This window comes from Entelurus aequoreus, linkage group LG08 (assembly GCF_033978785.1).
Source record: "Entelurus aequoreus isolate RoL-2023_Sb linkage group LG08, RoL_Eaeq_v1.1, whole genome shotgun sequence".
NCBI lineage: Eukaryota > Metazoa > Chordata > Actinopteri > Syngnathiformes > Syngnathidae > Entelurus > Entelurus aequoreus.
The window spans coordinates 4,501,765-4,520,673 of record NC_084738.1 but is presented as its reverse complement, the minus strand read 5'-3'; the positions used below and the strand labels follow the sequence as shown (position 1 = coordinate 4,520,673).

At 37.8% G+C, this 18,909-nt stretch overlaps 1 protein-coding gene across 1 annotated transcript in view; it reads right to left on the bottom strand.

Moving 5' to 3' along the window:
- dock1 (dedicator of cytokinesis 1) overlaps positions 1–18,909 on the bottom strand; it is a 483,186-nt gene that overhangs the window by 334,411 nt on the left and 129,866 nt on the right. Inside the window, exons 21-23 of the mRNA XM_062055356.1 lie at positions 18,030–18,130; positions 17,816–17,944; positions 9,091–9,199 (exon numbers count right to left, since the gene is read on the bottom strand). Coding sequence (XP_061911340.1) covers positions 9,091–9,199; positions 17,816–17,944; positions 18,030–18,130 — 339 coding nt within the window. The remainder of the gene's footprint in view (positions 1–9,090; positions 9,200–17,815; positions 17,945–18,029; positions 18,131–18,909) is intronic.

The window sequence follows — 18,909 nt, the reverse complement described above, 5'->3', positions numbered from 1 at the left end:
ACTGTTCCCAAAATACAAAGCAGGGTAGGAAGGGAGTTTAGGAGATTATGGATTTACTGCTGCATGTTGAAGTAGCACTACACGTTAGAACCGCAACATGACATGCACTTCCTGGTTTCATTCTGCAGCCCGTTTAGGCAGCAAACTGCTGTTTATAAGGTAGGAAACTGGGAAATTTCAAATGCACAGTTTTACATGTTGAAGTACAACTGCATCAAATAATTGCTTCAGAGGATGCACTTCCTGTTTTTATTCCGCAGCCCATTTAGGCAGCAATCTACTGTTCCCGAGGTACGAGATTATGGATTTACGGCTACATGTTGAATTAGCACTACGTGTTAAAACTGCTTTAGAAGAAGCATTTTCCGTTTTGATTCTGCAGCCCATTTAGGCATCAAACTAATGTTCTCAAGGTACAAAGCAAGGTAGGAAGGAAGTTTAGAGGATTATAGACCATGAATTGATTAACAAGTTGAAACACTTATTCGGGTGTTACCATTTAGTGGTCAATTGTACGGAATATGTACTGTGCAATCTACTCATAAAAGTCTCAATCAATCAATCAATCAATCAGATTTACGGCTACATGTTGAATTAGCACTATACGGCAACGTGGCTTGGTTGGTGGAGCGGCCGGATTAAGGATTCTAGGATCGATTCCCGCTTCCGCCATCCTAGTGACTGCTGTTGTGTCCTTGGGCAAGACACTATACGCACTTGCTCCCAGTGCCACCCACACTGGTTTAAATGTAGCTTAAAGATGTAGATTATGGATTTCACTTTGGGAAGCGCTTTGCGTCATTAGAGAAAAAGCGCTATATAAATATAATTTACTTCACGTTAGAACTGCTACTTGACATGCACTTCCTGGTTTGAATTTACAGCCCATTTAGGCAGTAAACTGCTGCTACAAGCAAGGTAGGAAGGGAGTTCGGCAGATGATAAGATTTACGGCTACATTAAAATAAACACTACATGTTAAAACTGCTTCAGAAGATGCACTGCCTGTTTTGAATTCTGCAGCCTGTTTAGGCAGCAAACTGCTGTTCCCAAGACACAAGGTAAGGAGGGAGAATGGGAAATTCCAAATGTACACCTACATGTTGAATTAGCAATATATCTTACAATTGCTTTAGAGGATGCACTTCCTATTTGAAATTTGGCAGCCATTTAGGCAGCAAAGTGCTGTTCCCAAGGTACAAAGCAAGGTAGAAAATTACGAAATTAAGGATTATGTTGAATTAGCACTACATGTCAAGACTGCTTCCGAAGATGCACTTCCTGTTTTGAATCGGCAACCCGTTTAGGCAGCAAACTCCTGTTCCAAGTTACAAAACACAGTAGGAAGGGAGTTAAGGAGATTTCAGATGCATGGCTGTATGTGAATTAGCATTACATATTGGAACTGCCACAGGACATGCACTTCCTGTTTGGATTCTGCAGCCCATTTAGGCAGCATATTTGTTTGTCCACAATTATGTGTGTTAACGTTAACTACTGATTAGTTACAGCTCATGTTATTCTATTCTATGTTATATGTGTTTTATGTTGCTCGATTACGTCAAGTAAAATTACTAGTTTGTGAACCCATTCTCAAACAATGGCAATACAAACTTTTGATTCTGATTCTGAAGATCAAAAATCTATCCTTGGGGTGCCTCCTAAGTTTCGATTCTTAGACTTAGACTTCCTTTTTATTGTCATTCAAATTTGAACTTTTCTTCATCATAATTATTAAGTAATCGTACGCTTCCGGCATTACGAGTTTGGGGAAAGCCCCTTTCTGTTGCCAAGGTAAAAAGCAAGATCCGATTAGGAACCTCTTTTGTGGCATTAGCGTAACATGTTAAAACTGCCAAAGAAATGTACACTAGCGTTCAAAAGTATGGGGTCACATTGAAATGTCCTTATTTTTGAAGGAAAAGCACTGTACTTTTCAATGAAGATAACTTTAAACTAGTCTTAACTTGAAAGAAATACACTCTATACATTGCTAATGTGGTAAATGACTATTCTAGCTGCAAATGTCTGCTTTTTGGTGCAATATCTACATAGGTGTATAGAGGCCCATTTCCAGCAACTATCACTCCAGTGTTCTAATGGTACAATGTGTTTGCTCATTGGCTCAGAAGGCTAATTGATGATTAGAAAACCCTTGTGCAATCATGTTCACACATCTGAAAACACTTTAGCTCGTTACAGAAGCTACAAAACTGATCTTCCTTTGAGCAGGTTGAGTTTCTGGAGCATCACATTTGTGGGGTCAATTCAACGCTCAAAATGGCCAGAAAAAGAGAACTTTCATCTGAAACTCGACAGTCTATTCTTGTTCTTAGAAATGAAGGCTATTTCACAAAATTGTTTGGGTGACCCCAAACTTTTGAACGGTAGTGTATTTCCGGTTTCTTATTTTTGCAGCCCATTTAGGCATCAAACTCCTGTTTTAAGGTACATATCATATCATTATATCACACATGTTAGAACAGCTACAGGACATGCACTTCTTGTTTTGATTCTGCAGCCTATTTAAGCAGCAGTTCGTCCAGAATGACTTGTGCCCTCTTAATGTTACTTATCATTGTTCAAGATGAATAAAACTACTCACGATCCTAAATCTATCCTTCAGTTTTGATTCGTCTTCCTAATTATTAAGTAATCGTATGCTTCCGACATAATGGGAGCAGTTTGGGGAAGGCCTTGTTAGTTGCCGAGGTACAAAGCAAGGTCAGTTGGAGTTCAACTAGAATGGAAGAGACATTGAAGCAGAATTGGAACCTCCTTTTGTTGCATTAGCAATACATTTCAAACGACCACAGAAATGTTTTATCATTTCTGCAGCAAACTGGTCAATTGCAACCTCTGCTAATTAAGTTTAGACATGTATTATTGTTTCAAGAGGAATAAAGCTCCTGTTCAATCAGTGAATCTCTGATCAAGTTGTGTACTTTAAAAGGGAACTTAGAGGCTTTTGCCCCGGATCGGTTTTTAATTTAGCAACAGTAAAGCCTTGTATGGCACCCAATTACACAGCAAGCGCTTCCTAATTGCATCTGGAGCGTCTAGTACGGTTGAGCGTGCACACGGTTCTGCTGTCTCGGGGTGCCAAGGTGACTCCACCTGGTGATCGTATAATCTCAAAGCGCAGATGCAGTTTGCTCAGGGTTCAAGGATGAGAAACACATAAAGTGCATACTGTATCTATAGAGAGAGAGAGAGAGACTTGGAGGCAAAAGATGGCGAGATAAATACCTTCAGGAGCAGCTAAAGAGCAGAAAGCCAGAGGAGACCCCAGTTCACAGGACAGTGAAGGTCAGAAGGATGGAAAAAAAGAGGAAGGAAATAACAGGTAAAGAAGTACAGGTAGAGGACAAACAAACAGTATGTTGTGATGAAAGGTTCATCTAGAACAGGGGTCACCAACGCGGTGCCCGCGGGCACCAGGTAGCCCGTAAGGACCAGATGAGTAGCCCGTTGGCCTGTTCTAAAAATAGCTCAAATAGCAGCACTTGCCAGTGAGCTGCCTCTATTTTTTAAATTGTATTTATTTACTAGCAAGCTGGTCTCGCTTTGCTCAACATTTTTAATTCTAAGAGAGACAAAACTCAAATAGAATTTGAAAATCCAAGAAAATATTTTAAAGACTTGGTCTTCACTAACTGACAAAGAAATAGATAACAGATTTGGTGTCCAGTTCAAAGTGTGACATGATTTATTAAAAAATGTGAGAGTTGACTTTTGTATTTTACATGAGTTACCGTATTTCCTTGAATTGGCGCAGGGAATATAGTATTCGCACGTCTAGAATTACTGCCGGGTCAAACTCGTTTCTCAAAATAATTAACGCATGCTTGGCCTTATCGCCGGTTCCTTATTGACGCCGGATCAAATTCGTTTCGCAAAATATTAATTTTATTATCGCATGTCTATAATTTTCGCCGGGTCAAACTCGTTTCGCAAAATATTTAGCATATGGCTAGAACTTCCACCGGGTCAAATTCGTTACGTCACTAGTGACGCATCTGTCCTCATTTTCAAAATGGAGGAAGCTGCTTTCAGTAGTTTACAATCGCACAAAGGAAAAAAGATAAAGAGCTTTTCAGTAGGATTTAAGGTCCAAGCTATTGAATACCGGTACAGTATGCTAAAGAGAACAGTAAGCAGCTATGTTTTATTAATATACCGTAGCTGCGTGTGTCAAATACTGTACAAGTCATTAAATGACTCCCGCCTCCTGGTGGTAGAGGGCGCTGCCGCGCTAGTGATCCTTCTTGCGACTTCCGGTACTGCAGAAGAAGTGAACACACGCAGCAAGATATTTTTTTTTCTTTCCTCTGCCTGAACTTTTAACATGGAGGATTACATACCGGTATCTAAAATAAAACAGTTTTCTAAACTGGACTTTCAATGGAAGCAGGAGGTAATAATTAAAGGAATATCTCCATCGAGACAGAGAGACTTTTAAAACTGAAGAAAGAAAATAAGGAAGACTTCTATAAACAAGTTATCGATGCTTTTGGTCAGAAGGAGCTGCAAATGGACTCCATTTATAAGTACAGGTAAGACCATAATAACGTTTTTTTTAATTAAATGTGCTTTTCATGATGGTATGCTTACATCACACTCAAAGCGCACGCCTAAATTTTATGGATTCCTTTTGGTAAACGCCAGAGTGAGAAGAGGTTTTAAAATAATTACCGCATGCACGGCCATCCCGCCGGTTTCCGGTAAACGCAGGAGTGACAGGAGGTTTTAAATTAATTAATGCCCCTGCGGCTATTCAAGGAAATACGGTATTTGTACAAACATGGTGCAAAGTAATTCATGATTTGTTAAAAAATGTTAGTGGCAAAATAGTTAAAATGGGATATTGTGATTTCACAAGACTGTCTTAGAAGTGATCATTTGAAAATGTTCAATTTGAAAAATGTGCACTTAGAGAAAATATAAAAATAAAGTGTTGCATATTGATATTTATCTGTTTCTATATATATTTATTGTGAGAAATCATTAAGATGATCAGTGTTTCCACAAAGATAAATATCATTAATTATTAATAATAACATAGAGTTAAAGGTAAATTGAGCAAATTGGCTATTTCTGGCAATTTATTTAAGTGTGTATCAAACTGGTAGCCCTTCGCATTAATCACTACCCAAGAAGTAGCTCTTGCTTTCAAAAAGGTTGGTGACCCCTGATGTAGAATGTTTGGACGACACATACTGTGAGATAAAAGATATTAAAATGCTCTGATCAACATCTGGTGCCAAACTTCATTAAGGACACATAACATAAATGTTAAATACAAAATACAGTGGAACCTTGATTGATCGAGCCAAATATGCCTAACCATGTTTCCGTGTACGAACGCACCGTCCATTCATTTATTCATTCATTTTGTGTACCCTTATTTGTCGAACAAATAGTCGTCTTTGTCGTCTATTACCAAGGCTGCCATGATTAAAACCCACGCGCGTATGTTTCCAGAAGTAGGAACACACGTTTCTTCCCGGAAGATGGAAGTGTGTTGCTGTGGGCACGGACATAAATGCGCTGAGGTAATGCGAAAACGATCAAAATACAGTAAATATTGTACATATTACATATTGTACATATACAATTTGTTTGTTACTACGGTACTGCATATATAGGTATACTTGCAGTGTGTATATCAAACGTTGATGGAGGGTTTTGAAGTGTTTTAGGGGCTTTGAGGCTACAATGCCACATCTTGCAAGCCTTTTTTATCATCTTTAGAATCCTAAAATAAAAAAGACACGTGTGTTCCTGTTTCTCGTGATTGTGAACAATAGGCAATATTCCCAAAAAGTGCAGTTCCCCCTTCAGGAGTTTTGTGATTTCTGATCATTTGTGAGGGCACCAACTGGCCTTCTGTGTATGCACACTTGTAAAGCTTTTTGAATCACCCTGTATACATATATATATATATATATATATATATATATATATATATATATATATATATATATATATATATATATATATATATATATATATATGTATATATATATATATATATATATATATATATGTATATATATATATACATATATATATATATATATATATATATATATATATATATATATATATATATATATATATATATATATATATATATATATATATATATATATATATATATATATATATATATGTATATATATATATATATATATATATATATGTATGTGTGGGAAAAAAATCACAAGACTATTTCATCTCTACAGGCCTGTTTCATGAGGGGTTTTCCTCAATCCTCAGGAGAAAGAAGAAAAAAAAAAATCTCCTGAGGATTGAGGAAAACCCCTCATGAAACAGGCCTGTAGAGATGAAATAGTCTTGTGATTTTTTTCCCACACATACATATTACGCTCTACCACGGTATCGAGCACTATTTTTTGGATAATCTAATTAAGACATATATATACATATATATATATATATATATATATTATATATATATATATATATATATATATATATATATATATATATATATATATATATATATATATATTAGGGTTGGGAATCTTTGGGTGTCCCACGATTCGATTCAAAATCGATTCTTGGGGTCACGATTCGATTCAGAATCGATTTTTTTTTTTCAATTCAACACGATTCTCGATTCAAAAACGATTTTATTTATTTTTTATTTTATTTTTTTTAATGAAAACAATACACAACAATACCATAATAATGCAATACAATTTCAAAACAAAACCCGACCCAGCAACATTCAGAATAGCAATAAACAGAGCAATTGAGAGCAATTGAGGACACGGAACAATCTAAAAGTAGTGAGACAAAAATGAATATTACCAACAACAGTATCAATATTAGTAACAATTTCAACATAGCAGTGATTAAAAATCCCTCATTGATATTATCATTACAAACATTAATAAAAAATTGCAGTTATGAGTGTTGCTGGGTCGGGTATGGTTTTGGAATTGGATTGCATTGTTTTGGTATTGCTGTGTATTGTTTTGTTGGATTGATTAATTTAAAAAAAAAAAATCAAAAAATCAAAAAAAATTTATTAAAAAAATTTTTTTTTTTTAAATAATCGATTTTTTAAAAATGAGAATCGATTCTGAATCGCACAACGTGAGAATCGCGATTCGAATTCGAATCGATTTTTTCCACACCCCTAATTATATATATATATATATATATATATATATATATATATATATATATATATATATATATATATATATATATATATATATATATATATATATATATATATATCCATCCATCCATTTTCTACCGCTTGGGTGCTGGAGCCTATCTCATATATATATATATATATACATATTTTATACAGTACAGGCCACACGTTTGGACACACCTTCTCCTCATTCAATGTGTTTTCTTTATTTTCATGACTATTTACATTGTAGATTGTCACTGAAGCCATCAAAACTATGAATAAACACATGTGGAGTTATGTACTTAACAAAAAAAGGTGAAATAACTGAAAACATGTTTCATATTCTAGTTTTTCAAAATAGCCACCCTTTGCTCTGATTACTGCTTTGCACACTCTTGGCATTCTCTCAATGAGCTTCAAGCACACCTGTGAAGTGAAAACCCTTTGAGGTGACTACCTCTTGAAACTCATCGAGAGAATGCCAACAGTGTGCGAAAAAGTAATCAGAGCAAAGTGTGTTTTTTGACGGAATTAGAATATAAAACATGTTTTCAGTTATTTCACCTTTTTTTTATTTAGGTACATAACTCCAGATGTGTTCATTCATAGTTTTGATGCCTTAGGTGACAATCTACAATGTAAATAGTCATGAAAATAAAGAAAACACGCTGAATGAGGAGAAGGTGTGTCCAAACTTTTGGCCTGTACTCAGGGCCAGCCCGTGGCATAGGCCGTATAGGCAAATGCTAAGGGCGCCGTCCATCAGGGGGCGCCACGCCAGTGCCACAAATGTTGGAGAAAAAAAATAAATAAATAAAGTTGGTACTATTATTTCTAAATACAAAAAATAATCCCACGTTAATTAAAATGCAAAGTAAAGCCTATTTAATAGAAATATTATTTGTTACAACATTACGCCCCCCGTCCCCCCGCACGGTGCGCCCCCTCCCTTCCTGTATCATGACTCTTTTTGGACGTCACATCAAAAAATCAACACAAGATGTCAAAACGGCCAAAACTGTCAGGTCCCCAGGGAAGAAAAATAGAAAAGAAGAGGAGGAGAAACGAGAAAAAGACAGAGGTAGCAGGGAGGTAACGTTAGCCTACATGAAATTATTTGTCTGTTACAGAATGTGATAGTAACCTGGCTTTTTAGCATTAAGCTAATGTTACATGATTCGGCAATTGCCAATCAATAAATAGCTAGTTCTGTTTTAACGTCGGGTTAATATTGTGGAGGGGGCTAAATTGTTATGGAAAATAATAATGTAACGTTAGGTAATTACAGTACTCCCACCTTACATTCCTCAGGGACATTTGTATTAGATCTTTTAAGCAGGTGTTTTTTGTTTACATTGTTATTGCCTTCTGGTTAGCTAATGTTTGCCCTGCAGGTAATAGTCACTTTTCCACCCCTTTATATATTAGGTATAGTTGTAAGCCTAGTTGTTAAAGTGCATATCATTAATGTTAATTAAGCAATATCACATGAGAGGGAATGCTGTTTTTTAATTTGAGCACTGCTGTGATTCGGTTAAAGATAATCATAACATAACATTCTCATATAATATGTTAATTTGCTTTCTTTAAGTAAAAAAAAAGGTCAAAGACAAAGCTATTCGGTTTCTTGTGAGTATATACACTTCACTGCCAATGTGGGGGGGGCGCCACCTAAAATCTTGCCTAGGGCGCCAGATTGGTTAGGGCCAGGCCTGCCTGTACTGTATATACACGTATAACTATATATTATACAACTACAATTTAATGTACTTAATTGACAGTATGTGCAGTCCTCCTAGGGAGGACACACAAAGAGGAAAATGCAAAGAGGAACAAATAACTTTAGCTGAAAGAGCTTTTGTGCCAAAGTAAATCTACAAGGGATGTATCGGAGTACTATTTGCTCGGCCTACCTTCACCATGCCCGTGTTCTCCGAGTTGCTGTTCATCATGTCGTTGAAGGACGTGAACAGGTTCCTCAAAGACTCCATGAAGTCGGCCTCTCCTTTGTTCTCGTAGAGCCTGCGAGAGGGCACAGCGTTTGGGGAGTCAGCACGGCATACATGTTTTGTAAAAACAAAAAAAAACAGTCAGTTTGACAAGATCCCCGATAAATTCCAAAATAACGATAGTCTTGGGGACGGCGTGGCGAAGTTGGTAGAGTGGCCGTGTCAGCAATCGGTTACTGGGGTTCAATCCCCACCTTCTACCATCCTAGTCACGTCCGTTGTGTCCTTGGGCAAGACACTTCACCCTTGCTCCTGATGGTTAGCGCCTTGCATGGCAGCTCCCGCCATCAGTGTGTGAATGTGTGTGTGAATGTGGAAATAGTGTCAAAGTGCTTTGAGTACCTTGAAGGTAGAAAAGCGCTATACAAGTATAACCCATTTATCATTTATTTTAGGGATGTCCGATATTATCGGCCGATAAATGCGTTAAAATGTAATATCGGAAATTATCGGTATCGTTTTTTTTATTATCAATATCGTTTTTTTTGTTGTTTTTTAATTAAATCAACATAAAAAACACAAGATACACTTACAATTAATGCACCAACCCAAAAAACCTCCCTCCTCATTCACACAAAAGGGTTGTTTCTTTCTGTTATTAATATTCTGCTTCCTACATTATATATCAATATATATCAATACAGTCTGCAAGGGATACAGTCCGTAAGCACACATGATTGTGCGTGCTGCTGCTCCACTAATAGTACTAACCTTTAACAGTTAATGTTACTCATTTTCATTAATTACTAGTTTCTATGTAACTGTTTTTATATTGTTTTACCTTCTTTTTTATTCAAGAAAATGTTTTTAATTTATTTATCTTATTTTATTTTATAATTTTTTTTTAAAAGTACCTTATCTTCACCATACCTGGTTGTCCAAATTAGACATAATAATGTGTTGATTCCACAACTGTATATATCGGTTGATATCGGTATCGGTAATTAAAGAGTTGGACAATATCGGAATATCGGCAAAAAGCCATTATCGGACATCCCTAATTTATTTATCATTTATTTAAAGACATTCAGGACGAAAAAGTCCCCAGAGAGACGACACGCACTTACCTGCTGAAACATAGAAACAGAAAAGAAGAAATATCAGAGAATTTAATGTGTATGCTAATGCTGGTCTCAGAATGCAATGGAGACAGTTGCAAGCAAATGTCACTTGAAGGTTCACTGACTTTCCAATCACCTGCTTATTTACACATTAGCATTGTCCGTTCACAACTGCTTACACACTTCCATCATTCATTAATTTACCCATTTAACAGGAAAACAGCATCATAAATGCATTATGATATATTTGTAGAAAAGGATTTACAAGTGACCATGTTTCCTCACAGGGACATTTATTTACTCAACTTCCCAGACGTTATAGTAAAGTGCAGATGACTGTCACACACACACACACTAGGTGTGGCGACATTATTCTCTGCATTCGACCCATCACCCTTGATCACCCCCTGGGAGGTGAGGGGAGCAGTGAGCAACAGCGGTGGCCGTGCCCGGGAATCATTTTTGGTGATTTAACCCCCAATTCCAACACTTGATGCTGAGTGCCAAGCAGGGAGGCAATGGCTCCCATTTTTATAGTCTTTGGTATGACCGGCGGGGTTTTGGACTCCGAACCTACCGATCTCAGGGCGGACACACTAACCACTATGCCACTGAGTAGGCCAGGGGCCGTACTTATCAAGCTTCTTAGAATTACTCCTAAGAAGTCTGCTAAGAGTTGACTTAAGAGTAAATAAATTCTTCGCTGAAAGCTGCACTTAAAAGTTAGTTATCAAGCGTCTTACTCACACTTTCAGCGAAGTGTAGGACTGAATCTTAAGTGTCACACTCAGAGCTGAATTACGACATTACTATGTGCCGTAAACGCAATTTTAGGTGACGTCATTTCTGTGTCCATAGAAATGACCAATCACGGAAGGGAATCCATTGTCTAAGAATAAAGAAATATCTTGGAAATATTTAAGTGGACAATGGGAGTGTATATTTTGACAATAAACTACAAAATAATACAAAACAAACTAGTCCCCGCCGGCACTCACGCTACCGCTCCCTCTCTTCTCTCGCCCACACACTCACTGACGTCACTCACCTCACGGCCACACACATACGCTACTGTCATAACATTTTCTTTCCAATTCATTAATTAGGCAACTAATTTGAAACTGGTGTGGGTGGCTCTATATATACTAGCCCACTGCAGCCACATGCAGAAATCAACAAGGAATCGAAAAGTATTAAATCTGTGACAAAAATAATATCCGCTCTGTCTAAACGATACCGTTTGATCAGCTGCTCGTCATCAAAAAAAACAAAAAACATTGTTCCGTTCCCTGAACGTTGGCGCACGTCTCTCTCGCCTCAGTGCCATCCCCTGCTGGCAACTCCTAACCACTTAAGACACCTCTGAAGGTCTCTTAAATATCGTGGAGAGTAGGAGTGATTCTTATACTTAAGAACGTTGATAAAAAGCTTTTATTCTTAAGTTTGAGAGTAGGACTAAATTTCGCAAATTCTCAGGACTTAAGTGTAAAATGGCACTCTAAGAAGCTTGATAAGTACGGCCCCAGGTATTTAGAAGAGGAAATGTGTTTTTTATGGAGGATAAATCGTTTTACAGTTGTTTAAAAACGATGTAATTATTTTTCCGAAAGACAGAAGTCGTTAAGAAATTATACTTCAACATAAAAGGGGCGGCGTGGCTCATGTGGTAGAGCAGCCGTTCAGAAACTTGAGGGTTCCTGGTACAAATCTTACGCCAGAGCTGGGCAAATATTTTGACTCGGGAGGCCAAATTGAGAGAAAAAAACGTGTCTGGGGGGCCAAGGTGTATGTGTGTATAAATTATATATACCGTATTTTTCGGACTATAAGTCGCAGTTTTTTTCATAGTTTGGCCGGGGGTGCGACTTTTACTCAGGAGCGACTTATGTGTGAAATTATTAACACATTAGCGTAAAATATCAAATAATATTAAAACTGCAAGCAGCGTTGGTCGGGTCCGCTTTTTGGCAGGTGCTACTCCTCGGTGTCCCAATACTTTTGTCCAGTGGTAGTCCTGAGTGAGACCTACATAGAGGTTTTTGTTTCGTGTCTCTACGATATTCGTACTGGGAGTTAGAGGAAGTTGTGTCTGAGTTCACATTGTCATTATAGGGTATTGTGTGTAGAATTTTGAGGACAAAGAAGGTCTAATTGCATTTTCGTTGTCATTTTTGGCACCGGAGCAGCATCAGTGCTGCGGGTCTTTGAAGGCTCGTAAAATCAAAACGGTAGCACGTATCAAAAATCCGTACAGACAGTTTAATCAGAAGGGTTCAATCTCTCTCCTGTAGCAGTTTGAAGCCGAAATGACAAACGCACTCGGAGGAGATAACGTTTGATATTTGGTGACCGGTTGTAACAAAAATTTTGTATTGAAGGAGGAATAGCAAACTCCCTGTTGATTTTTGCTGAAGGATGTCAATCTATGAAATGTATGTCTAGACGAGACCTACGTAGAGGTATTTGTTTCATGTCTCTAAGACGTTCCTACCGGAAGTTACAAGCAGTTTTGTCTGAGTTTTCCTCGGAGGAGCAGTATTTTCTCTGTTTTTTTCAAAAATTATGTAGAGCACAATTTTGAGTTTTGGGGTTCGGCTTTTTTTTTAGATCGCAATTTCCACCAGTCCCGATGTGTGTAAGAAGTTTGGTGAGTTTTGAAGTATTTTAAAGGGGTCAAATTACAGCTCAAAAATCAAAAATGAGTGTTTTTAGTCATTTTTTGTCTTGAAGGGGAAATTGGAAAACTTCCTGTTGGTTTTCGCCCGAAGATGTGAAATTATGAATTGTAGGTCTAAGTGAGACCTACATACAGGTTTTTGTTTCATGTCTCTACGACCTTCCTAGTGGGAGTTAGAGGCAGTTTTCTTCCTAGGGGGCGCTAGAGCGCAATTTTGATTTTTGGGGTTTGGTTTTTTGACTATGTGGGCTGGACTTCTTTTCGAATGTGTGTAAAAAAACATGTTAAGGGGGGCAAAGTAGTGCGCAACGGTGCGGAAGGATAATAATAAAACCTTACAAAAACAATAGGTTCCTTTGTAACCAGTACAAAGGACTCCCTGAGGGAGTCCTTTGTACAGGGTACAGGGCGGACCCTAATTATTTAGCTCATTCACGTAAGAGACTAGACGTATAAGATTTCATGGGATTTAGCGATTAGGAGTGCTATCTTCAACTGGTTTTAAATGCAGAGAAAACAAAGTGTATGTTCTTTACCACATCAAAAAGTGTGTGAGAACATTTGAACAAGAAATGGGCAACAAATGATGTTAGTATGTGCTTTTAAATATTTAGGATTTTTAATTGATGACCACTTGAGTTTTCAGGAGCACATTCAGTATGTTGTAAAAAAAACTGAAACTTTTACTGGGATTTTATTATAGAAACAAGTCTTGCTTTTCTTTTACTGTGAAACAGAAATTGGTGGAAACAACCGTCTTACCGGTTATTGACTATGGAGATGTGTTGTACATGAATGCTACTGCTGCTTGTCTCCACAAGCTGGATAGTGTGTACCACGGTGCACTGACATTTATCACCAACTGCGCTCCCCTTACTCACCATTGTGTGTTATACTCAATGGTTAACTGGACATCTTTATGTGCTCGACGCCTCAATCATTGGTATGTTTTCATCTACAAAACCATTCTGGGTATCACTCCATCTTATCTGTCTTGTCTTTTAACAAAGAAACAAGGAAGTCACAATCTTCGTTCAATGAATGTTCTGCAATTTGTCTGAACTGAACTGGGCAAGAAAGCATTTATGTTTTCAGCAGCGAAGGCTTGGAATAACCTACAATCCAATATTAAACTTCAAACCCTTGTTACGTTGAATGAGTTTAAAGCTTCTGTGAAAGGACTGCAGTCTACCTCGTCTGTATGCACATGTGTCATGTGAGCAAGTTTTAATGTCGTAAATGTGATGTTTTATGTATTTGTTTGCTGTTTTTAATGTAACCTTGCTGCTGCCCTCTTGGCCAGGTCTCCCTTGGAAAAGAGATCTTTGATCTCAATGGGATTTTACCTGGTTAAATAAAGGCTAATAATAATAATAAGGAGTGACAGATTGTTTGGTAAATGTATAGCATGTTCTATATGTTATAGTTATTTGAATGACTCTTACCATAATATGTTACGTTAACATACCAGTTGGTTATTTATGCCTCATATAACGTACACTTATTCAGCCTGTTGTTCACTATTCTTTATGTATTTTAAATTGCCTTTCAAATGTTTATTCTTGGTGTTGGCTTTTATCAAATAAATTTCCCCAAAAAATGCGACTTATACTCCAGTGCGACTTATACATGTTTTTTTCCTTCTTTATTATGCATTTTCGGCCGGTGCGACTTATACTCCTGTGCGACTTATACATGTTTTTTTCCTTCTTTATTATGCATTTTCGGCCGGTGCGACTTATATATGTTTTTTCCCTTCTTTATTATGCATTTTCGGCCGGTGCGACTTATACTCCTGTGCGACTTATACTCCTGTGCGACTTATACATGTTTTTTTCCTTCTTTATTATGCATTTTCGGCCGGTGCGACTTATATGTTTTTTTCCTTCTTTATTATGCATTTTCGGCCGGTGCGACTTATAGTCCGAAAAATACGGTACACATTTAGCTGTAAAAATCTGCTGTACAGTATGTGTGTTTGGGTCCCTTTTTTTCCAGGAACACTAATACCAAAAGTCACAATGTCCGATAGAGTTCTAAAAACGTTATGACAGACCACCTCAAAAAAACGGAATGGAATTTTACAGTTTTTTTACTGAATGGGACACCCAAAATGTACATTAAAATAAAGAAAGTGGGACTTACAATATTAACTATGAACAATAAAAGACTGAATATTAACAACAAATGAACGTCGCTCCTCTTTTACTTCTCAGACCAGCTCCTCGATAATTGTGTATCTTCTACAATCAAGCAAAACACAACAAAAATGTAACAAACAGCAAAATATGAATGCAAAGTGTAATAAACACCTACAATATGATATATTATCACGTAAAAATCTGCTTCCGCATCTGTTCCTTACACACGCGTTTCGGGCTGGCTGCTCTGAAAACAAGCCCCGCCCACTCTGCTTTGTTCCTCGTCTGAGCTGCGGTGACGTAGATTACCGTAATAACTCGTATAACACTCAAAAGCGCAGATTTCAACCATTTAAATACTCTTATAGTTCAAGACTTACGATAATTTAAAAACAGCACTGCACATCATAATGGCAGCTACAGTTTTGATGTTAAAGGTCTAGAAAAATTATGTAGAAAGTCCGGCGGGTTGGATTGAAAATCATAACGGGCCGCATGTGGTCCGCGGGTCGTATTTTGCCGAGGTCTATCTTACGCCATCCGAGTCACTGCCATTGTGTACTTGGGAATGTTTGGTGGTAGTCGGAGAGGCTGTTCCTGTCAGTCTATCCCATGGCAGCCGTGGTTACAAATGTGGCTTACCACCACCAATATGCAACTGTGAAGTGAATGGACATTGAGTCACTAGCGCTTTATAAATCCAATCCATTATTAGAGTTGCGTGTTTCATATTACTTTCTCCACAGTTATTTGTTTAAAAAAATGATATTTGCGAACTTTTAATTTTATTTGCTACAACGGTCTGCACCGGACCGAACAGCAGGACAGGTGTAACAACTACATCATTACTTGTCACTTTTTATAACTCCTTATGCAGATCTGAATGCTTATTATTTAAACGTTTACCTAAGTTTGAAGCAAAGGTGGTAATACTAATCACATTTGTTTTAAAGCAGCTGTTGTGAGAGTAGCGTATGTGTGTGTGCTCCTTTAAGAATGGCAGTATGTGGGGTGAGTGACGTGAGTAAGTGAGTGGGCAAATTAGGAGAGGTAGCACTAGCATGCGCAGGAGTGTTAATAGCATGGTGGATGTCCGGTTGTGCCCTGTGGAAATTATAAATAAAGTGACCAAGTTGTAACTAATTGACGGTCTCATCATTCCGGCCTAAGAGCAGAGCCTTTCGGACCCATAGTGAAGTGAAGGGTGTTACCCCCCCGACAATACATCGGTCCTGGAGGGAACGTCTCCCCTGCTCTCCTCGACCACGGTCTGGGAGCCGACAAGCAGGAAAGGTGTAAAACAGTACTTGCAACGCGGTGCCTCCCTGTTTAAAGCATCACCTTTATTGTTAGTTTTGAAGCCAAAATACCTCCATATTGTACTTCATGCACCCTCTTTATTAACCAGTAGAATTGTAGTTTTTTGCTATTTTTCCTCTCCCAGATGCTATTACCTGTATGCACTTTGTGTGTGCGTTTTTTGTAGTCACCGGCACAAAGCGGAACTCAGATGGAAGAACAGTACCGGTACTTTTCAAAGTTGGTATAGTACCGATTTCAATTGATTAGAACCGAGATACTTTATCAGTACCGGTATACTGTACAACCCTAATATACACACACATATATACACTACCGTTCAAAAGTTTGGGGTCACCCAAACAATTTAGTGGAATAGCCTTCATTTCTAAGAACAAGAATAGACTGTGGAGTTTCAGATGAAAGTTCTCTTTTTCTGGCCATTTTGAGCGTTGAATTGACCCCACAAATGTGATGCTCCAGAAACTCAATCTGCTCAAAGGAAGGTCAGTTTTGTAGCTTCTGTAACGAGCTAAAGTGTTTTCAGATGTGTGAACATGATTGCACAAGGGTTTTCTAATCATCAATTAGCCTTCTGAGCCAATGAGCAAACACATTGTACCATTAGAACACTGGAGTGATAGTTGCTGGAAATGGGCCTCTATACACCTATGTAGATATTGCACCAAAAAGCAGACATTTGCAGCTAGAATAGTCATTTACCACATTAGCAATGTATAGAGTGTATTTCTTTCAAGTTAAGACTAGTTTAAAGTTATCTTCATTGAAAAGTACAGTGCTTTTCCTGCAAATATAAGGACATTTACATGTGACCCCAAACTTTTGAACGGTAGTGTATATACTGTGTATATATATATATATATATATATATATATATATATATATATATATATATATATATATATATATATATATATATATATATATATACACAGTACAAGCCAAAAGTTTGGGCACACCTTCTCATTCAATGGGTTTTCTTTATTTTCATGACTATTTACATTGTAGATTGTCACTGAAGGCATCAAAACTATGAATGAACACATGTGGAGTTATGTACTTAACAAAAGGTGAAATAACTGAAAACATGTTTTATATTCTAGTTTCTTCAAAATAGCCACCCTTTGCTCTGATCACTGCTTTGCACACTCTTGGCATTCTCTCGATGCCCTCCAAGAGGTAGTCACCTGAAAGGGTTTTCACTTCACAGGTGTCATAGTTGTGATGCCTTCAGTGACAATCTACAATGTATATAGTCATGAAAATAAAGAAAACGCATTGAAATGAGAAGGTGTGTCCAAACCTTTGTCCTGTACTGTATGTAACATAAAAGCATTCATGCGGCTTGCATGAGAACAAATGAACAGTCCTAATGAATGGAGTGCTGTTGTACAGGGCACGTCATTTCATCGCTTTGCATCACCACGTACTGGTTGAAGAGCACCCTGGAGCGCACGATGAACTTGAAAATGTACTCCAGAGCCTTCATGGCCTTCAGCAGCTGCTCCGTCAGCTTCTCGGCGTTGTCCACGTAGTTCTTCAGAACCTTGGTCAGCTTCCTGCCGACACAGCAGATCCCCTCCGATGAGACGTGCTCCAGTTGAAGGCTGCCATGTGATCAAGTCAAGGAGGGTTCCAACTCACGTGTAGGCGAGCGTGGCGCTGAAGTGCTTGCGGATGTACGTCTCCAGAACGGGGTTGAAGTGCTGGAACTTGCGGTCGGCGATGAGGCCGATGATGAACACCTGGTGAGAGAAGGACGGTTACACGATGCAACGTTTCTACTCCCGGAGCAAACATTTTTGAAGGTGTACATTTGTCAGAACATGCACCCCTTAAGTGTTTCCTGTTTTATTATAGTTCGAGCAAATGGTGCTGGTATTAAAAACAATGACTTGAAAACAGTTCAATGTGCTTTATAAGGACCCTAACTACAACTTTAGGGCAGGCTTGGGCAATTATTTTGACTCGGGGGGGCCAAATTTAAAGAAAAAAATGTATCCAGGGGCCGTTCTATCTGATTTTTAGGAACACTAATACCTTACAATAATGTCTGATTGAATACAAAAAACGTTATGACAGACGCCTTAAAAAACGGAATGGAATTGTATGTTTTTTTTACTGAATAAGACACCCAGAATGTACATGAAAGTAAAGAATGTGGGATTTACAATATTAACTATGAACGATAAAACACTGAATATTGACAACATATGAACGTCACCCCCCCTTGATCGACATATTTTACAATCAAGCGAAACACAATAAAAATGCAACAAACAAAGCCAAACGCGAAGGGTAAAAACAAAACACCTACAATCTGATATATCCGATGTATCACTAAGTTTTAGAACTTTCTTGTAAAAATCTCCATTTCAGGCTGGCCGCTCTGGAAACACTCTGTGGAAACGCTCCCCACCCACACTGCTTGGTATCGGTCGATATCGGTATCGGTAATTAAAGAGTTGGACAATATCGGCATCAACCGATATATACAGTCGTGGAATTAACACATTATTATGCC